Raw genomic sequence first — 20,535 nt, 5'->3', positions numbered from 1 at the left:
TAAAACTTAAAAAAGAAAACAAAAAATTGACAGAGGATTGGAAAGGAGGCCTTCCCCCCCCCCCCAATCCAATGTTATTAAATCGCAGGTCCAGGTACATTCAAAGTCACTTGGGTGCCACTAGTGACAAGGGCCCCATTCCTGGGGAACTGTTGGGATATCTTCAAAGCAAGATTATTTCCTCATCTGGAAATGATGGACCAGTGGCTGTCAAGGCTGTTAAGGGGCACTTCCACTGCCAGAATAGAAGGGCAGGTGTCCAGAGAAGCCCCCTGACCTGCCTTCAGGGACCCCTGGTGTGGAATCACCAAGCTTCCTGGGTGGGCTTTTCAATGGTTCATGAAAGTACCAACACCCTTGATGCGCCCAGGAGATGTTCAGGCCCAACCTGCCCCCTGGACGGCAGCCCCAGCTCTGACCTCCTTATTTCTTCTTTTCCTTCCACAGGCAGGAGGGAAGCACTACCACCCAACCTGTGCCAGATGCGTACGTTGCCACCAGATGTTCACCGAAGGAGAGGAGATGTACCTCACAGGTAGGCAAATGCGGCCTCGTGGAAGGCAGTCCTATCCACCCATGTCTATAAAGGAGACACGGTCTCCTTCATTTCAGTGTTATCTTTGCTTTGGCTTCTTCTCAAAATTGCAATTAACTCGCCCCTCTCCGGGTGGTTTGGCAAAGTTGCCGGTGTGGCTAATATGAAGTGACATGTAATCTGCCTTCCGTCCCTGTGCGCCTCCGCCCGCTGCTTAGCTGGCCTGCTTCCCTGGCAGCGCTCTGAGCAGACTCCCCTGGCTCTGCCTGGGGGCGGGAGGTTGAGCTGCAGGCCAAGGGGACAGAGGACCTCAGAGAGATGCCTGTGTGGTAGGCAGCACCACAGCCTCTGCCCCCGCTTCCCCCCCTCCCCCCACATCTCCGAGCACCACGGCAGGCTGGGTCCTCCCAGGGACGCTCAGGATCCACCGAAAGGAATGGAAGCAAAGAGGGACTGGTTTCCCTCCGCCACTTCAGAGGGCCCAGCCGTCAGGCCCCAGGATCCTTGCAAGCCTTCTTATTAGTCCTCAGGCTCTGCTCTGTCCTCCATCCTCTGCCCAGTCCAGCCTCCCGGGACATCGTCGTGTCCTTGGCAGAGCCCTGAGCCCTGTCCAGAGGTCTTCAGGGCCCCTCCCCGCCCACCATCTCAGGTACCAACACTTCAGCCTTGCATTAGGACCCTCTCACTGAGGTCTCAAGCTGCCTTTCTCTTTCTGGCCCTGGACAAGCCCCACATCTCAGCTGCCAAAACCAGTTTCCAGTTGCTTCTCTGTCCATTCCACAACTATTTTTTGAGACCCTACCATGGGTGGCTCTGCCCTGGAGTCATCAGTGAGCTCCAGCTCCAGCCCGAGCCCCACTGCCCTACGGCCCGATGGGGTGTGGGGGGGTGCAGTCAGTAATCCCACAAATAACTGTCAATAGTGATAAGCTTTATGAAGGGGGGAGGCTTGGGACTCTGAAAGCACTTAATGGGTGGGGTGCACGTCAGGGAAGGCCCCCTGAGGAAGGGCCAGGAGCGGGGATCCAAAGGATGGGTGGGCGTTAACTGGACAAACAGGGGAGGGCTGGGATATGCCCCCTGAGGGGATAGAAGCGGGTAAAGAAATGACAGGCGTGGGAGACCGGGAGGAGACGGAGGGGAGAAACGAGGCTGGGAGGTGGGCAGGGGTGGACAGTGAACACATGCCCTGCTGCCTGCCTCCTGGAACATTCTAGTCTTCCATGCCCCCGTTTGGAAATCCTGCCATTCCTGGCCCAGGTTAGTCACTGCCAACTCTGTAACCCCCTCAGGTGCCCCCACCCCGCCCACAGCCTTCTTCCCAGGCTTCTCCAGCTTGCAGCAGAGTCCTTGGCCTTCTCCCTGAGACCTTTTGATCCTGACATTGATCCCACAAGTACTCACTGTACAGGTGGTCACTGTTGGCTGATTAGTTGGATAGCTGGCCGATTAGTCATCCCCAGATGTTTGAATAGCCCCAGGAGGGCTCTTCCTCCAGATTTCCCCACAAGGCAGAACTAAGGCCGGGGACACAGTTACAGAGAGCGTGTCTTCCTATCAGGCTTGTTCTACCATGAATGCCCACGGCCACAAGTTCCCTCCACTTGCAGTGAGTGCCTTTGCCCAGAGTAGGACTTCACAACCTTAGCACTATTGACATTTGGGGCCAGAGAAGTCTTTGGCGTGGGGACTGTCCTATGCATCGCACGGCGTTTAGTAGCATTCCTGGCCTCTACCCACTAGGTGCCAGTAACGTACTCCTTCCCATTGGGACAACCAAAAAGATGCCAGACATTGCCAGATGTTCCCTGGGGGGCAGAATAGTTCTCCGTTGAGAACCACTGGCCTAGAGATAGTCAACAGAATCTCGTACCATCTACTGGGACTGCCGGAGCAGGAATTCCTTTGCTGGATTGAACTAGGTGACCATTCCTAAGATGCTGTGATTTTACGACTACTTGCTTGCATGTACAGTCATACAAGTACTGGAGATGGAAGGATCCCACAGGTCACCCTAGACTGTAACGTAACAACCTCATGGTACAGATGGGAAATGTGAGGCCCAGAGACAGGTAGAGAACGTAGGGCCAGACTGGTCTTATGACTCCCACCCCAGGGCTCTTTCAACCTCACCTCCCGGGACCCAGGCTCTGCCTGTTACTTAGGTCCCTGCGAGGACTGGACCTCCTCCTTCCATCAGTACTGATCCCTAGGTGCCTGGGTCCCCGAGTGCATGCTGCAGCAGGACCCTGGGTTATGTGCTAGGACATTCCCCCTGAGTCTCAGCAAACTGCATGATGTCTTCATGAGCCCTGCGTCCATGGCAACCCGGACTTTGCACTTAGTCTGGAAATTTTTTGCATGGTATTGCTCTCCCCCTTTCCTGGCGAACACATATCCTAGTGTTGAAACCGTTCTCTCGTACACGTTACTAGAAAAATCAACATCTTTATCTCCCTGCCTGAATTCTCAATCCTAACCTTGCCCTATTGGGGGCCTTGAACCCTGGCTCCACTGCTTCCTGAGTTCTTGACCCTGGGCCAGCCTCTTAACCCTGAACCTCAGTTACCTAGCCTGTAAAATAGGCTAGTAACGGTCCCCACACGGCATAGCAAATTCCTGACACATGGAAAGCTTTTAGTTCATTCATTCATCCAACAAATACCTATTGAGCCTTCACCTGTGTGCCCAGTGCTGCCTTAACTACTGGAGATAGAGCAGCGAGGTCCAACAAGTTGACCGCCCTCACAGAGCTCACATCCTTATGTACCAGAATCTTCTAAGCCCTGCTTCTGGCCAGAACTTCACAGAATGCAGAAAGAGTTAAGTGATGAGGTGAACAGCTTTGTAATCATTCGAGAGAATGCACAATCAAACCTACGACAGAGATGCCTGCGGGAGGTGGGAGATATTTTTGGTGATGAAGGAAGGGCCTGTCACCCTCCTCCTTAATTATCTCCATTCCTACCCTCCTGGCTCCTGGGAGAGTGGGAGTAATTGCAGGGCGCTCAAGGACCTGCCTCAAGGGATGCTGAGTGATTCTACAATGAGGGGGACCAGGCCATCCCGTGCTGGAGTCATGCTGACTCCAGCTGTGGGTGTCGTGGGGGAGGCAGCCACCAGGGGGTTCTGCTCCCACTGAGATTGCCTTGGACACCCTCCCTGGGTGGGGGTAGAAAACTCTCCTCGTAGGCAGCACAGAAGTAGGGAGAGCCCGCTGAGAGCCTGGACTCCTGGGTTCAGGCACCAGTACTTCTGCTGATGGGCTGTGACCTTGAGAAGTACCTTTCTTCTCTGGGTCTCTTCCTTCACCTATAAGACGGGGAAAATTACTCTGTCTCTCATTCATGCATTCAAACTGGGGCCCTTCTATGTGCCAGGCTCTCTGTGACGTGCTGGGTGCTTGGACGTGAATGAGGCACGAGAGTTTGCTTCGTGGGTGAAGTGTACTGTCAGGACGGGAGACCGACTTAAATAGAAGTGTAAACACGATGACAAGCTGTGATTAAGTGCAGAGAAGGGAAGGTTTGGGAATGTTTTGGCCTCCTGATCTTGTCTGGGAGGTCAGGGGAGGCTCTGCTGAAGAAGGGAGATTTCAAGCCAAGAGTTTGGAAATGAGTAGGAGGTGGGAGGGTGAAGAGGGGAGGAAAGATGGTGGAGGCGTTGGGAACAGCAGGTGCAAAGGCCTGCGGTGGGCGGAAGCATTACACGGTGGAGAAACTGAGGCAGGCCCACACACCTCACCCACAGAGAGCAGGTGTGCTCCACAAGGTCCTCATGAATATGGGAGAGAATGAATGTGAAGGTGCTAGGTGCCCCGTGAAGCAACATACATGAAAGAGAGCATTAGGAAGGCTGCAAAGTTTAAAAACCCGGCCTTTTTTTTTTTAATGTTTATTTATTTATTTTGAGAGAGAGAGAGAGAGCATGAGCACAGGAGGGGCAGAGAGAGGAGACAGAGAATCCCAAGTAAGCTCCACACTGTCAGCACAGAGTCCGATGCGGGGCTCGAACTCATGGACCGTGAGATCACGACCTGAGCCGAAATCAAGAGTCGGACGCTTAACCGACTGAGCCACCCAGGCGCCCCCTAAAATCCCAGTCTGGTCAGTTCTGTAGCGGGACACGGCAAGGCACTGGCAGCCAGCCTCGGGAGCTTCTTTTGGTCAGTTTGTTTGTGTTTTAATCACTGCGTGATGGCTTTCTGATGAGCTCTAATTGGGAGAAGGCTGACGTCTGTCTGGATGAGAACTTCCTGGACCCCGGGAGACAAGCAAGTTTTCTTTTGTTTGTTCTAAGTTCTGTTGTTCATTCAGCCTTTTAACTGTTTTTGTAAAGATGCCAGATTTCTAATCTGTTTGTTGTCCAAACCCGTCATTTGAGCTTCACCAGGAAATTAGGTCATTGAATCTGTGCAGCAAAATTAAGCGCCAAAATGCCGCAGGTTCGGGCAAAACATACTGAAATCACGAGGTTACAGCTGCTGGATCGGTGGGAGTTTTCTAAGCCCCAAATGTGATTCATGAGATAGATTTTGGTCTTATTCTAAAAATGCCTGTGCCCAGGAAAAAGGAAAGACAGACTTTGCTCCTCTCCTTCTTTCTTACACTAAATACACCCCGATTCCAAGGACCTGGGGGGGAGGATCACTGGGAGCCCAGGAGCTCAGCTGCACAGTTCTAAGCAGGTCTCTGTCATCATTCATGTATTTAACTAAAACCAACAGGCAGGAAATCTGTTATGAAAGCCTGACAAGCCTTACTCTGCTAAGGAAAGTATTGTAACAAATTGTAGGTCCTACTCCATCAGCTGATAATTCATGAAGCACTTACTATGCGCCAGGCACGGTTCTGAGAGCTTTAAATGCAGAATCCCATTTTTTCCCCCACAACAGCCCTATGAGCTAAAAGCGCCATTAACCTCCCCGTTTTAGAGAACAACGAAGTTTAGAAAGTTTATGTCCCTGGGCCAAGGTTAGGCTGGCCTATCTTCCTAGGCTTTGTTTAAGGCAGTTTCTTCCATTTAGCTTCAGAATTCTTAACCTGTGGTTTGTAGTTGCCCTTCTGAATCCAATGAATCCCCCGAAGTTGCTTACCAAAGCTCACACGTAGGTATATTTCTCTAAGGAGAGGGTCTGTGGCTTTTATCAAATTTTCAGCGGTGTCCACGGCCCAAAATAAAGTAAGGAGCCTTAGTTCTGTGTTAATGCAAATCCCGACAGGAGCCCTGAAAGCTTGCTTTGATAATTACACCAAAACCTTCTCTTCTATTTCAGATCACGTTTTTTTGTTTTGTTTTGTTTTTTGGGTTTTGTTTTTGTTTTTTTTAGTTCGGGCGATATAAGGTCCTGGCACCAGGAGGTATGTGTTTCTGGCACGGCCGGGGATGCCATTGATATATAGCGGAGGTTTCTCTTTCCTCTGACGAGCACCTGAAAAGAGGTGCATGGAGGAAGCAGATGTTCAAGACAGGTGCCTTCCGCCCTTCGGATTGCAGAACACCAGCCCTCAGTCATAATCGACGCGTCTCATCAAACCACACTTTAAAAGGCACTAACGTCCTATTATTGGTTGCTATAATCTAGTAGTTTAGCATTGTTATTTTAAATTGGATCTCTCCACTGACAGCTTAGTTTGTAGGAGTAATGCTTAAAAACTTTAAATCTCATGTTTCCCCAATCCTGCTACATAATTTTAGACTCTTCCAACATATCCCGTTACCGTACTAAATTGATATCTCCTAAAGTCTGAAACTACTAAGCATATTTCACTTTAAATAGAATACATTTTCATTTTGGATGAACTGCAATATTTTTTTTAGACTTTTAGGGTTACCAAACATCTTGAATCCTATAGAAAATATTACAGCATAGTAGTTTAAAGTTGGTGATTTAAAGTCTGTTCCCAACTTGCTTCTTCTCTCGGGTCACCTCAAACTCAAGACGATGTGACCATTTTCTCGCCAGTTACATGTCACATCTACTTCACCAGCCAATTTGTCCACGTTGGTCAGAATTAGGTCCAGAGTAGCAACTTCCCTGGCTGCTTCCTCTGTTTTCTGGGAAACAAAATTGCCCGCTGGGCAAGTCAAGAACTTGTCAGATACTCGGGTTTTAGCTCAATGAGATGTTTTATTAGTCTGGACTTTTTAGGCGGCAGAAACAACTTTAGGTAAAAGGGCATTGATCATCTCACAGAACTGAGAAGCACCTAGAAACAGCAGGGCTGGGTTGAAGGGCGCACAGGGCTCAGCAGGTGGCTGTGCTCTATGCTTCTTTCTCTGTGTGGCCTCCCGCTCTCCCGCCCTGCCCTGGCTGCCTCTGTGTTGGGGAAGGAGGGCTCCGAGGGCACAGAGAGGCAGCGTTCCCCGCCAGTTTAAGCACAGAAAGCCCAGAGAGACTTGGAGAAGCCCAACTTGGTCATATACGCACACCCAGGCCAGGGCGAGGAGACAGTGTTGGACGGGCGGGCAAGACATCTAAGCTCCCTAAACCCCAATTTCCCCATCTGAAAACAGGGGGTAGCCTTAGGCCCACTTCGCCAGGCTATTGCGTTAAATGAGCGAATGCATGATGAAGGCTTGTAGCACCGAGCCTGGGACCCCCGGCTCTGCCAGTCCGAGCTGATATAAACATCCAGTAAGGTGGAGTGGCCATTCCCCATGATGCCATGCACTAAAAAATGCTGGCTGTTGTCAATGTTACCATCACTATTAATAGCCCTTAGCATAGGGCTTAGCCTACGTGGGCAATAAATGCTAGTCATCACGGTTAGTTTCTACTTAAGTACTACAATTATAAAGCATATGGCATAAGTCCTGGCTTAGGCACTCTCTAAATATTAGTTATAATGATGACAATAAGAATAACAAGAATGCACGACACACAGAAAGCACTCACGCATTTTAATTACCGTCCTGGCTGTTGCTATCAGCCGTTACTATTGCCTGTGAACTCCCGCGCACCTGGGCTCTGCCGCCGTCCTGGCAAACAGATTTTTGTTGAGGTAGGGCAGGGAAGATAATAATAATCCCAACCACTAACACTGTCACGGTACCCACTCTAGGCGGACCTTGTTCTGCGGGCTCTGTGAATGGTAACTCACTGATGCTCACTCACAACAAGCTCCGAGGCAGGTACTGTTCCCATCCCCCATTTTATCAGCGGGGAGACTGAGGCACAGAGAGCTAGCTGACTTGCTCTGGACGATGCAGCTAGGAAGCGAGGTGTAAGTGGCATTCAGACCCCTTAGGAATAGTATACTCAGTAATGCATGGATTGCCTGATATGCGGCGAAAATTTACCAGTGCGCAGGATTGTCTGAAGACGATATTTGCTTCCATGAATATGCTGGAGTGTCCCATTAGACACTTCCCACTGCCTTCCCCTAGACCCTAGCAACTACTACTCTGCCATTTGCCTGTATAGATTTACCTATTGGGGAAATTTCATAGAGACAGAATCCTGCAAAATGTGGGCTTTTGTGTCTGGTTTCTTTCACTTAGCATTAGCATAATGTTTTCTAGATTCATCCATGTTATAACATGTATCAGTGCTCCATTCCTTTTTATGGCTGAATGATATACCAGTGTGTGGACACGGCACATTTGTTTGCCCAGGCAGGGATTTTCAGGGAGCCAAAGGGCCAATCCAAGATCCTAGCAAGCCTAGGTCACAAAGGCTAGTGCTGCCACAAAGCAGAGAAGCCTCACCCTGCTGTGGTCAAGAGAAATCCGGAGAAGAAGCCTGCTGTAAGAGAACACCCTGGCCGGGAGCCGGGTTTAAAAACCTAAATGCCTGCTTAAATGAACAAGAAGAGCTGAGAGGCAGACAGCAGGGAGGGGTCACTGGCCACCTGCAGGGTCTAAAAGCATTCATGTAAAAACACCGTGCTGGCCAGATAGAACCTTTGGGTGGGCCGGTTTCGGTCACTGCTGTGTTTGTAACGCTGGCCGGGCGGTCTGCAAGACTGTGGCACCAGGACTGATCTGGCATTAAAATTTCCAATGATCCAAAAAAAAAAAAAAGAAGAAGAAGAGGCTTACCACCCAGCTGAGGGACAGCTTTGGAGATTCAGATCTCAGCCTCTGAATCAGCTTACACAGAATAGCTAACCCTTCACTTCCATAACGTTTACAGGAGGTTTTAACTGCAGGACCTGGAACTGTCAGTGATGGTCTCAGAGGACGAGGGTATGACTCATGAAACCAGGAGTCTAACAAGCAAAAAGTGTTGACTTCTCTCAAGAAGTCAAAGAGTTCTTACGTCTTATAAAATTGGTTTTCTTTATCCCATCACATTCCAAAGGAACAAATTTGGAGTATTAACTGGTATCCAGCCCTGTGGTTTTTCAATTTGGAGTCATAAGTTATCCGGGGAGCTTGTTAACATCACATATTCTCAGGCCCCGTCTCCAGGAGTTGACTTCAGGGACTCTGTGGGGGCATCTTACCGGGATTCTGGACAGCTGGTCCCCAAACCCCACTTAAACAAACCCCAGTCTAGTGACTATCTGATAGACACTCACTCTGGAATTGTAGCTGTTGAATCAGAGTCTAGATTGTACCACTTGTCCAAATCTCTGAGCCCAGCTTAAGGGATTCATCTGGCCTACAACAGAATATCATGTGTCTTTTGTTTTATTCATTCAGTCAATGAGTATTTATTGAGAATCTACAGTCCCTGAAGCTGTATCTGCAGATAAGACAGATATGAGTCCCACTCCTTATAAAACTTACATAAGGAGCGGGATCATTGGGTAGGGGCAAATAATTCATTCTTTCTATACAGAGAAATCTGTGAAGATAAAGCACAGAATCTCCAAGGGTAGGGCGTTACGTGCATCAGTGTAACTACTTCATTGTATGTCTCCTCTAGAATATCCCTGCTGAGCATGTTTCTACCCAGTGTGTACTTACATGCTTCCAGGGACAGGGAGCTCACTCTCAAAGGGGCCCGTTCAGTCCTCAGACATTGAATTTTCATTCCCTGAAACTTCTGCCCCGGTCCTTATTACAAGACATGCAGAACAAGTTCATTGCTCTTCCCACAGAGTCATTAAGATATCAAAAACCTTTTTCACCATTCTGCTAAGTATTCTCTTCTCCACAGTGAAAACCCTACTTTATGGCTTAATTTTGGGTCCCCTCTCCACCCTGGTTACCATCATCCTCTGGGTACCTTTCATCCTGTGTCTCATTTTAAAATGCAGAGGTGGGGGGGTGCCTAGGTGCCTCAGTTGGTTAAGCTTCCAACTTCAGCTCAGGTCATGATCTCACGGTTCATGAGTTCGAGCCCCTCATCGGGCTCTCTGCTGACACCTCAGAGCCTGGAGCTGCTTCAGATTCTGTGTCTCCCTCTCTCTGTGCCCCTCCCCCACTCGTGCTCGCTCTCTCTGTCTCTCTTTCTCTCTCTCTCTCAAAAAATGAATAAACATTTTTAAAATAACTAATTAATTATAAAAAAATAAATAAATAAAAATACAGAGGTGGGAATCCAACCAGCCATTCATTTATGTCTTTATTAAACACACATGAGCCAGAGACTGTTTTAAACTCTGAGGAGAAGCCCGTGGAAGAGAATAATGGCCTTCCGGATGCTGTCTTTCTGTCAGCGTCACCCGGTTGAGCTAGTGGCTGGTGGCAGAAGCTCAGCCGGCCATCATCTCATAAGGGTCTTCGTGAACAGATCACCTCTTCTTACTTTAACTCACCTCCGTCTATCACTCACAGCCAGCAAGTTCCTTCCCTGTTTAATTTAGAGGCTATCCTGCCAGCTCCCAAACTTCTGATTTCTTTTCCTTTCTAATTATATTTTCTTTCTCGCCTTTGATTCTCCCCCCGCCAGCCCCCCACCCCCGCCACTTCTATAAACCTGCTTTCCTGTCTGCTGAGGGCCGAAGCCATTGGCAGCCCAGCTCTATTTCAGAACAGACTGTGTCGGTGGCGGGACGAGACCATCTAGTCTGACCTCCACTCTTTACATATCATTTCCCCCCATGAGAACTTCTGCCTGCCTCTTTCCCCTCAGATGCCTCTTTCGCTTCATCTCACGACCTTCTTAGACATCTGTATCCCCCTCATCCATTTCCTACCGTGACCTGTAACATGTGCTTCCTGCCAGAGCCACAGGGGTAAACAACTCCTGGTGGACTCAGCAGCTTCTCAGACCCGGAAATGCTCTCTCGAATAACTCCCCAAAGCAAGGATCCCCACCCATCACTTGGTCGCAGACATACCCTGTGACTGGCAGGCTCCAGCCCGCAGACCCAGAGTCCCTCTACTGGGCTCCGAGAGCCATTGCACTTTACGTTAGCAGGAATTAAACTCGTGTTGAATTATTAGGAACTCACAAGAAACTCAGCAAACAAAACTGAAAGGTCCCTATCTCATAAATGACAAACCGGGCCTAGAATTAAACTTTTGGAGGTGAAAATAATCTCTGAGACCATCCAAACTCCACCTCGTTGTTATTTAGACGCAGAAACCGGAACCCAGGGAGAGGGTGTGTCTGGGGCCAAGAGGAGGCAAGAATCCAGGTTCCAGAAACCAGACTCCAGGCTCCTTACCTTCAGACCTATCCTCTCTGTATCACGTTTTTGGGGCTAATTTTTCAACTTTACGCCACCCCCTGTCGATTGGCCCGCATCCCACGCCTGGGGGTTCCAGGCAACAAACCATAATGGAAAGTATATCCTAAAAACAAAGTCAGACAAACAAATGCCATCTGGGTGCTCAGGAATCCAGCCATTTGCTGGCTCCTTTCCTTTTAGGGCTGGTAATAAGAGGAATGGCACCAGAGGGATAATATGTTCCTATTTTTCCTTCTAATCCAGGACACCTGTCTCTTCTTTGGGGAATGTGTAATATTTGGGGCTTCTTCCCAACATGTGACCAGCCACCTGTTGTTCATGCCTTCCCAAGATGGCCTCTAGACTTCGGTGCCCACAATAAAATGCGGGCATTTGCGATATACTATATTTGAAGAGTCTGGAGCCTCTTAGGAATTAGCAGGTCAAGACAGTACACTCAAGCAGAATATACACCATGACCCCACCTCCCCTTCGGTTGATAGATCTAGTAGACTGTCATAAGTCTCTGAAGAGAAAGGAGGTTGGCGTTCACCATGGCCTGTCACTTCATTTCACCTGCACTGTCATTCATTCATTCAACAAATATTTATTGACCACCTGCTACTTGTCACTCACTGCCAATCATCCGCTCATCTGTTCACCCTGCAAAACACGTACGGGGCCTCTGCTGAGAGCAAAATCCCATTCTGGATGCCGCGGGAGATCCAGCAATGAATAAAGCTCAGCCCCTGCCCCGAGGAGCTTCTAATTTGGTTAGGGCAATGAATCCACAAGCTACTGTGATGTGAGGTCGTGTTAAGAAAGATACAAAGAAAGATGGATCACAGAGAAGAGAGAAGTCTCTCCCAGCTGCCAGGTAAGAAAGTTTGCAGGAAGATGCCGTGTGGAACCTGGACCTTGAGGAATGGGTAGGATGTGGCCAGGTAGAAAGGTGGGGGGGGAGGGTTGCATTGATGTTGCAGCAAAGAGCCTGGGACACCTGGGGGTGCTCCTGGCCACTGTGTAGGGCACTTGTGCTGCTGAGGGACTACGCTGAGGTGAGGAGGGCAAGAAAACTAGTAGGTATGAAAGGTCCGAGCCTTTGTTATTTTGCTGTGCCCTTAGGTTCTGAGGTTTGGCACCCCATCTGCAAACAGGCAGCCCGGGCAGAGAAGAAGTTAAAGGTAAGCAAGCCGGTAGCGGTGCCGGACCAGACTTTTTGCCACCGGGTGGGGGCCCTGTGTTTTAGTAGGGAGTTGTTCCTTAGTACACGCGCTCCCAACTGTGTACCTGTATCCTTAGGTTTCCTTAATGGTAACACCTGCCTCATGGGACTTTTGCGGGGATAAAGACATTGCATGCGAGAGCACTTTGAGAACCGTGAAACACTGTATTGATGTGAGTTTTTAGCATTCCTGGGGCAAGGCTTTCACCTTAGTGAAAGATGCGGCCTCTCTGAAGCACACACACGGCAGGGGGGCGGGGGGGTTTCCCGAGCCTAGGGTCATTTATTAGTGATTATTGACACACGAATTGGCAGTTTGCAAAGCATCAGCCACTCTCTGATTTTATTTCTTTAACCCCATGGATCAGATGGGACAGGGAATTTTATCCTCTCTTGGCTTGTGAGAAATTCAAAGTCGAAAGAGGATGGTGATTTGCCCACAGTAATGCTGCCAGCAGAAGCACAGCCCGTGTCCCCAGGCACACGCTAGGCCAGCTGCGGTCCTGCGTCCCTTTCAATTACCGCTCTGACTAGTACCAAGAAGTCCTGTGAATCTGGGTTCCTGTTCCAAGGACTGCAGGGAGGAGTCCAGCTCCTGAGTCCTCGATACTGTGGAGGAGAAACCTGGGTGTGTGTTGGGGACGGGCACTGGATAATATCCAAAATGCCTCTTTGTGAAAGAACTGGTCTGTTGACATATAATTTTGTTTGAGCCGTGAGGTTCTTTTTCCCCCTGTTTCTTCCAGGTCCTCTCCCATTTAAGATGTAAAAAGACCTAATTGCCCTTTCTTCCCCAATTTCCACCTTTTTGGTGGCATTTCTCAAATCCAGTTATCCTTCTACAACCTTGATGCTTTTGCCATGGCTGTGAATCACCTGTATCAATATTTTGTCTTTAAGTCAACCCACTGTTCTTTGCTTAACAGAACTTATTTTAAATAAGAAAACCAGCATTACTTGCTTTAACAGTAGAAGGCAACCATAAAACACATTCAATGCAAATGAAATGTTTCTTATAAATAAATCTGAGAAATTCCAGCTAGATGGCGTTGTTTAAAAAAAAAAAAAAAGGAACTGTCAAGAAAGTTGCTAAAATATATTAGCACTAAATTAAGACTTCCTCCTTGATCTAACCAAGAGGAATGAAATACAATTTTACATTTTACACGCCCATTCTGCAACTCGGTATCATCAAATGCTCCCCCTAAATTCATCTTCCCATGAACTAGGATCACTAGTTCATGACCCACAGTTTGGGCAACACTGCTCCAGAGCCCCAAGTAGAATGCTTTAATTCTAAGCTGTGGCGTGAGAAATCTGGCAGGAAATTTAGCAATCCCAAAGACCAGCCCCTTCATTTTACAGATGGGGAATCCGGGATCTCTAAAATCACATAGTTCACCAGTGATCCTTGGTCCCCGTTCTGTTTGCTTTTCAACTACATGCTGCCACTCTCAGGGCTGCACTGAGGTTGACATAGTGCCATTCGGCTGAGGGAGCCATTAACACATCATTGCCACCGTTCAGAGAAAGATTTTTTAAGTTTATCACTTATGCTAATGTTAATTCGCAATGGATACCCTGTAAAGAATCAATACATTATGCAATTGCATGAAGTGTAACCTGCTGGTATGTTTTATATCAACAAACTGCTAAGGAATAAGTACTAACCAATTTTATTCGTTTAAAGTAAATACATTATTGGGAGGATAACCCCCAATGAAAAATTTTATGAATAAATGCTTACCTCAAATATGTAAAACAAACAAATGAACAAAAATCCAAATTCTGCCCAACAGCCCAAAGTCCTGTGCATTTCCAATTCCATTCACACTGAGACATGGATTTAAAAGGCAGAAAATAAAGAGAAAGTACAGAAGGCCAGCAAGTGCATTTCACAGTGTTGTCGCTGTCCCCTGCACAGCCACCTTCTTCTTCCCCGCCCCTCCTCCCCTCCAGAGCGAGGTGCACCTTCTCACTCCTTCTGTCTCCTCTCTCCCACAGCATAGGCGGACGTCCGAAACTTCCATCTCACCCCCTGGCTCCAGCATCGGGTCACCCAACCGAGTCATCTGCGTATGTATCACTTTTCAGCCACCAGAGGCCTTCCTTAGCCCCAGGTCTGGGATCTAAAGAGTTCCTGAGGACCCCCAAAGATAGCTGTGAGGTTTTCATCCAGCTAATGTCTTGTGCGTGCCTGTCATGTGCTAGACTCTGTGCCAGGTCCTGAGGACACAGTGGGGCACAGGGAGGACATAGACGCTGACCTCACAGAGCACACAGCCACATCAAACAGTGTTATGGGGATAAGCAAGTGCAGCAGGAGCCCAGGAAAGTGCAAAGACAGAAGAGCCCTTGATGAGCTCTGAGACCCCTGCAGTGTGCGTCCTTCCCCATTGTTTAACTGAGACAAGAGTGAGACCAAAATCTGGGGTCAGAGTGGCATTCAGAGTAGGGACTGCGGGGGAGGTCCGTGTGGAGACAGGTTTGGGTGACAAGGAGGCAGAGAGGAAGAAGAAGCCGTATGAATGTGGATTTGCAAATGTAAAGAAAAGCTTACTGGTGACCTAAGAAGTTCAAAGGTGGAGAGGACCGCAGGTGTGTGCCTGAGCTCCCATCCCCGAAGCATTCAAACAGAGAAACTCATCACTTGCAGGGACATGGCAGAAGGGACAAGAGTTGAGCCAGATGAGCTCAGAAGTCCCTTGGATATGTAACTTATCCATTCATTCATTCATTCATTCATTCAACAAACGTGTGCTAAGTGTCTCCTCTGGGCTGGGTCTGTGCTGGAAAATGGTGGCGAAGTGCCCTGGCTTGATGCCTGTCCTCATGACATTGACTACATGTGTAACCACTCACAGTTCTGATAAGTGCTACTAGGAAGAAAAAGTTCAGGGTGCTCTGATGATGGTGCAGATGGACAGAGGGACGGACAGCCTAGGACCAACTGGAGGAAGAATCCTGAGAAAGAAACACTTAAGCTCAGACCTGAGAGAGAAACAGAAGTGAATTAAAGCAGGTGGGGGAGGCAGAGCCAGAGAGGACAGAGATGAGCAAAGAAGAGGAACCATCTGACTGCAGACTGTTCCAGCCTTCCCCAAGTCTGAGGGGCCACGAAGGCCAGAAGAGGAGGTGGGGCGGGGGAGCGGTCTACAGCAGGAAAACCGCTCCTGGTAAGAAGTTCTAGATACAGTCCCCAAACTAGCCAGCCCTGAGTGGGCCCTGACCACCATTGCTTCATCACGATTTTACCTCAGATCCACATCCAGCTTCCTCCTTGATCCCTGGATAACGCCCCTTAGTGGAACTGTTTCCTTTCCTTTCTTCCTCCGTTCAATGAAAATCAGACCTAAAAGTTACCACGGACAGCAACTTCAGTATGGTCAATACTGCCTTGCGGCTCCCGCAGACCAGCGCTTCGATCACAGGCCATACTCACTGAAGAGTCCTGTCCAGAACAAGAGAGACTGTCGTCCCCCCGGTGCTATGAACGGGGCCAGACGCACGCAGAATTCGTGAGCTTAGTTTCAGGGCCTACACCATGAGAAGGCTATTGACAGAAGTGAGCACGTCTCCCGCAGAGCGTTGCCAGGACATACGAACTTGGAGAATACATACATATAGCAGCGCTCTAGGGCCTTTCATCCCTGGCTGGTCTCCCCTGCTTCTGAGGAGCCTGGCTAACCTTTGTGAAACAAACTAGGCCTGGTGATGCGCACCCTGGAGTCCTGGAGAAAGAGCGCTGTGTCGCCCCTCTGAGAAGCAGCTCCGTACAAGTGAACAAGAGCAGCTGGGGACACCTGCCGTTGAGCTGTCCACCGGGGGGGGGGGGGGGGGAGGGGAGCTTGCCCATGGAGATCAGTTCCCCGCGCGTGCCAGTGTAGACATGTGTCTCCCTTTCTGTACTCTCCTTTCTCACTTTTTAGAACGCTCACCTTCAGCTGCTCTGGGGAGTGACTGCACGTGATGGGGGCCATGTTTTCGATCAGACCATTCCAAACATGGCTTCCAAATTCAGGGAAGGAACCATCCCACCACTCTGGGAACATGCGATAGCAGACAGAAAGAGAAGAGTGTTGGCTTAATTTTCATAAATACTGAGGTTTGGTATTCAAATAGAGTTATCACTGGACCTGGAGGGGGCAGGCTCTTTCCAGCTTTGCTCATCCCCCGCTTGACTGCTAGAATCGTCTTCAGGAGGTTTGTCTTCGACCAGCCCCACACGTTCTCTGCCTTCCTTCCTGGCTAATTATGTTGGGATGCCTCTGTTCAATCACTGAGCCTCCAAACCTAAGGCTCATTTATAACCCTATAAACAAGGAGCCTACAGGAAGAAATATAAATTTAGTATTTCTGAGGTTTGGACTAAAGCACTGAGAAGAATATTAATGGGTCGAGACAAGTCTGCAAGGTGCCAGGAGCTCTCAAGGTCAAGACCTAACATCCCACAACAAAAGACGGCAGTTACTTCGGCAGGTGGACCCTTCTCACAAGGTTCCCTTGACCCACCCACCCCCAGATCGGTACAGATATGGTGCCTGAGCTGGGCAGGCTGTGGCAGAGATGACATGGTGCATCTCTAAGGGTTTAGCTGAGAAGGTTCTGCGAAGGGACCATTCACAGAGGTGTAGGCAGGGTTAGAGGACCCACAAGACATAGTGTGGCATGCAGGGTCTACAGCAGCAGCAGCTGTCACTACCCTAAGCCTGAAGAGATGGCCTGGCGAAAGCTGGCTCCGTGAAAGGCAGCCCTGGATAGGATCGATGCCCACCACAGCAAGGGCGGTGCCAAGGGGACAGGTACACAGGTACACAGCCTCTCTCGCCATCACCCCCCTGTCTGCAGGTGACCCCCCCCCCCCGCATTGACCCAACCCAACTGAAATCCAGGGAGTCTTGATGTAGCCCATGGGGTCTCAGAGCCCAAATCAGGGCAAGGAAGAGTGGACAGTGGATCTAGAGGCAATGGAGAATGAACACAAAGTGCTCAAACAGTGGTGGGCTGGGACCAGGACAGAATGGTGGAAGGACCCTGGAAAGTGTTTCAAACAGCAGTTCTCATAAGGTCTTTATGAAAGTTGCCCTCTCTGCCATAGTTTTGGCTTGAGACTCACCTGGGCCCCAAGGCACTAGAAGAATGTCATGAGGATAATTCAGTTTCTTTGGTGTCTCTGTCTAGTGGCCTCGCAGTTTATCTCATGTCAGGACCTTGCAAGCCACAGTAGTTATGGGGCGACAGATCCTTGATGACCACAGCAGAAGCGGGTCACCGGGGGAACAGGTGGAGGATGCAGACATGGAGAGGACATGGCTTCAGAAGCCACGAGAGGTGGTCTGCCCCATGCAAGGGGAAGCTGTCTCTTCTTGATCAATGCAGTTCTAGAAAGCTGAACTCAGCCAACGGCAGAGTTCTCCACCTCTCCACCTGCCAAGCTAGCAAGGCTATTGGAGAAGGCCAGTTCCCAGGCTAGACTGGCTGGGTTTGAATTTTGATTTTGCTACTTATTGGTTGTATGACCTTGGGCAAGTTCATTGATTTCTCTGTGCCTGTTTCCTCATTCAAAAAATCGAGATGATAGGCCTGCCTACTAGTAGCGTTGTGAGTTGTAGGAGTTAAGGGAGTTCATTCCTACAGGGGACTTAAGACAGAGTCTGGCCCGTGATGAGTGCTCACCCAGTGTTAGCTAGTGTTTCACTCTCCGTGGTTAATTGTCTTTATCATCTCCATCATCTTCAAGGAGCCGTGAATGAGGATATCCTTCCTGTGGTGGGGGGTGGGGGTGGGGGGTCAAAAGGCAGTCCCCACCCAGGCTGTGTGGTTCAGACTGGATTCAAACCTACTGGCTAAACGGTGCAAAGTGCAGAACGTTTTGAGCCTCAGTTTCCTTCTCTGAAAAATAGTAGTAACATTGACACTGACTTCACAGAGGCATCCGGACACTTAGAAGAGACAATTCCTGCAAAGCACAGGGCCTCCCACCTAAAATGCGCTCGATCAGTGTTAGCCCTGTTGGAACGGATGGCCTCTATGACCTGCCTGATTCTAACACTCTCCTCATCTTCCTAAGACCTTGTCTCTAGCGGAACCTGGAGAAGCTCGTTGCCCCTGTGCCTGGTTTTTGTGTCCTCTCCCTTTTCCCTCTTATCTCTCTGCCTCTTTCCTATACCTTTCCTCTTCCTCAGGCTAAAGTGGATAATGAGATCCTTAATTACAAAGACCTGGCAGCTCTCCCCAAGGTCAAGTCCATCTACGAGGTACAACGCCCCGACCTCATTTCCTACGAGCCTCATTCCAGATACACGTCCGACGAGATGCTGGAGAGATGTGGCTATGGAGAGGTATGGCGTCTCGCCCCTCTCTCGGGGGCTGTCGAAGGAGAGGAGGCCCACAGGGTCCCCAGCCACTCCATCACAGACAGACACTTCGGCTTCCACAGTGTTGGCCCCTGGACTGTTATAAACTGGAATTTATAGTCAACATTTAAAAATCAAAATTTCACCCAGAAATCTGGCTTTTCTTGAAAAATCAGAGCAGGTGACAGTACACCAGGATTTGTACCATCTGGAGAGGGGGGGAGCAGCGCCTTCTATAGGCAGGACATGGGCTCCCCAGTTCTCCCCAGTCTCCGCCACCCCCTGAGAACCCCAACATGGAAGCCGAGAACCTGTGACCACGTATCACTTGAGCTATTGTTTTTCTTCTAGTGGAGTAATCTTATACACAGCCCATGGCTGTCACCCCCTGACAGGCTCAGTGGCCTTAGGTTTATAATCCCTGGTAGGTTGGTTCTCTGGTTTTTGCACGTGGTCTTAAGTCCCTATGCTCAGAGCAAGAGCCGCTTTTTAAAAACTCAGCATCAGATGGCTTTCGAAATAATTCAGTGGTGGCTGGACAGGAGAAAGTGTTCTCTGGAGAAGGCAGCGTGGCTGTTACCCCGAAGGTCCTGGCAATCTCTATCTCAGGCAGCTTCTAGCCCCATCCATGGCCCCTGAACTGAGATTGTTTAAAGGGATTGTTTAAATCCCTGGCCTGGGGAGCAGGGACCCAGGTTCTTGTCCCCACCCCAGCACTGCCCCCTTCCTCTCTAGAGGGATTAGGGTTCTTTGGTTGGACAGCCCAATGCCGAGACTCTCCAGGCCTCTAATACGAACCGGGAACAGGGGACCAAGTGTCAGGTAGAAGGTGATGCTCCTGAAGCCAGAAATGGCTCCCTGGGCCCCACGAGCCAAAGCCAACTCCAGATCCGTTTTGTTTCACTCACAAAGTCTCTTTTGAAAATGCAAATCAGTTGCCAATATTTACACACGGAGAGATTTCACATAACAACCTGCATTTCTGACTTGTCCTGGAAACTTAAGGAGCTGTGTTCACATTGAGCAGGTGTCCCGGGGCTGAGCGGCCAGCGCCCTCTGCAGGATGGGATGTCTCATCTCCAGTCTGCTACACCACCCTCCAACCCAGATCCCACGTTGATGGCAGCGGCCTGGCCTTCAGTTGGCCTTACATTTGGGTCCCCCGCCCTGCACACTGTTGTCATGAACCACAGAGGGTCATGAACTGGTAGAAGGACAAGGAGGGGTCAGGAAATGGCTCTGAGCTTGTGGTGAAGAAGCCCGGGTCCAAGCGAAGACCCTGCCACGTCGTACCCAAGAGGCCCGGAACCACCCCATGCCCTCTCTGGGCCTTGGTTTCCCGTTGGTAAAAGGAGCGCACCATCTCTGGGTTTCCTGCTCTCTGTGAGCACTGCTGGTATCCCCACACGCTAAGCGCACCTGCTGTCTGGGGAGGGGGCCCAGGAGCAGCTGCAGGCCGGCCTCTGCTGTGCTACGTAACCCTCTTTCTCTCTCCCTCCTCTCTTTTCCTTTGCTCCTTCCACCATGGCCTTCAAACTCTTCGCTTCTAAGTCGCTGGGAACACTATCTCCCTACTCCCAGGTAATCGAGCTGGTTCAGGAAGACCTTTTATATGATTGTGTCCCTTTATGCTGACCAAGCCGACCACTGGTTTCACCCCTCCCCAGCCCCCTGGGGGGCTCCCCAACCACACCACAGACAGGAGACTTAGAAGCATGATCTGGAGGAAGTGGCTGCGGCATAAACAGTAGAGGGTGCACCCCTTCTACCCAGAGAGGGCCTCCCTGATGCTCCTCTGATCCTTGGCCAGGATTCCAGGCACGTGACCTACAGGTTCTGTTCAAGGGACAG

The 20,535-nt window shown here is 49.7% G+C and overlaps 1 protein-coding gene across 5 annotated transcripts in view; it reads left to right on the top strand.

Annotated features, from left to right (window-relative positions):
- ABLIM3 (actin binding LIM protein family member 3) overlaps positions 1-20,535 on the top strand; it is a 110,472-nt gene that overhangs the window by 71,564 nt on the left and 18,373 nt on the right. For 3 of the 5 annotated variants that reach the window (XM_042949667.1, XM_042949641.1, XM_042949650.1), the window contains 5 exons: positions 448-535; positions 12,229-12,287; positions 14,333-14,404; positions 18,514-18,669; positions 20,236-20,265. In XM_042949667.1, the coding sequence (XP_042805601.1) occupies positions 448-535; positions 12,229-12,287; positions 14,333-14,404; positions 18,514-18,669; positions 20,236-20,265 (405 nt within the window). The remainder of the gene's footprint in view (positions 1-447; positions 536-12,228; positions 12,288-14,332; positions 14,405-18,513; positions 18,670-20,235; positions 20,266-20,535) is intronic. The other 2 variants (XM_042949658.1, XM_042949678.1) reach the window with 2 other exon arrangements.

The sequence above is a fragment of the Panthera leo genome, chromosome A1 (genome assembly GCF_018350215.1).
Source record: "Panthera leo isolate Ple1 chromosome A1, P.leo_Ple1_pat1.1, whole genome shotgun sequence".
In the NCBI taxonomy this organism is placed as follows: Eukaryota; Metazoa; Chordata; class Mammalia; order Carnivora; family Felidae; genus Panthera; species Panthera leo.
Note: the sequence above shows the minus strand (reverse complement) of the source record. Positions and strands in the feature narration are given on the sequence as shown.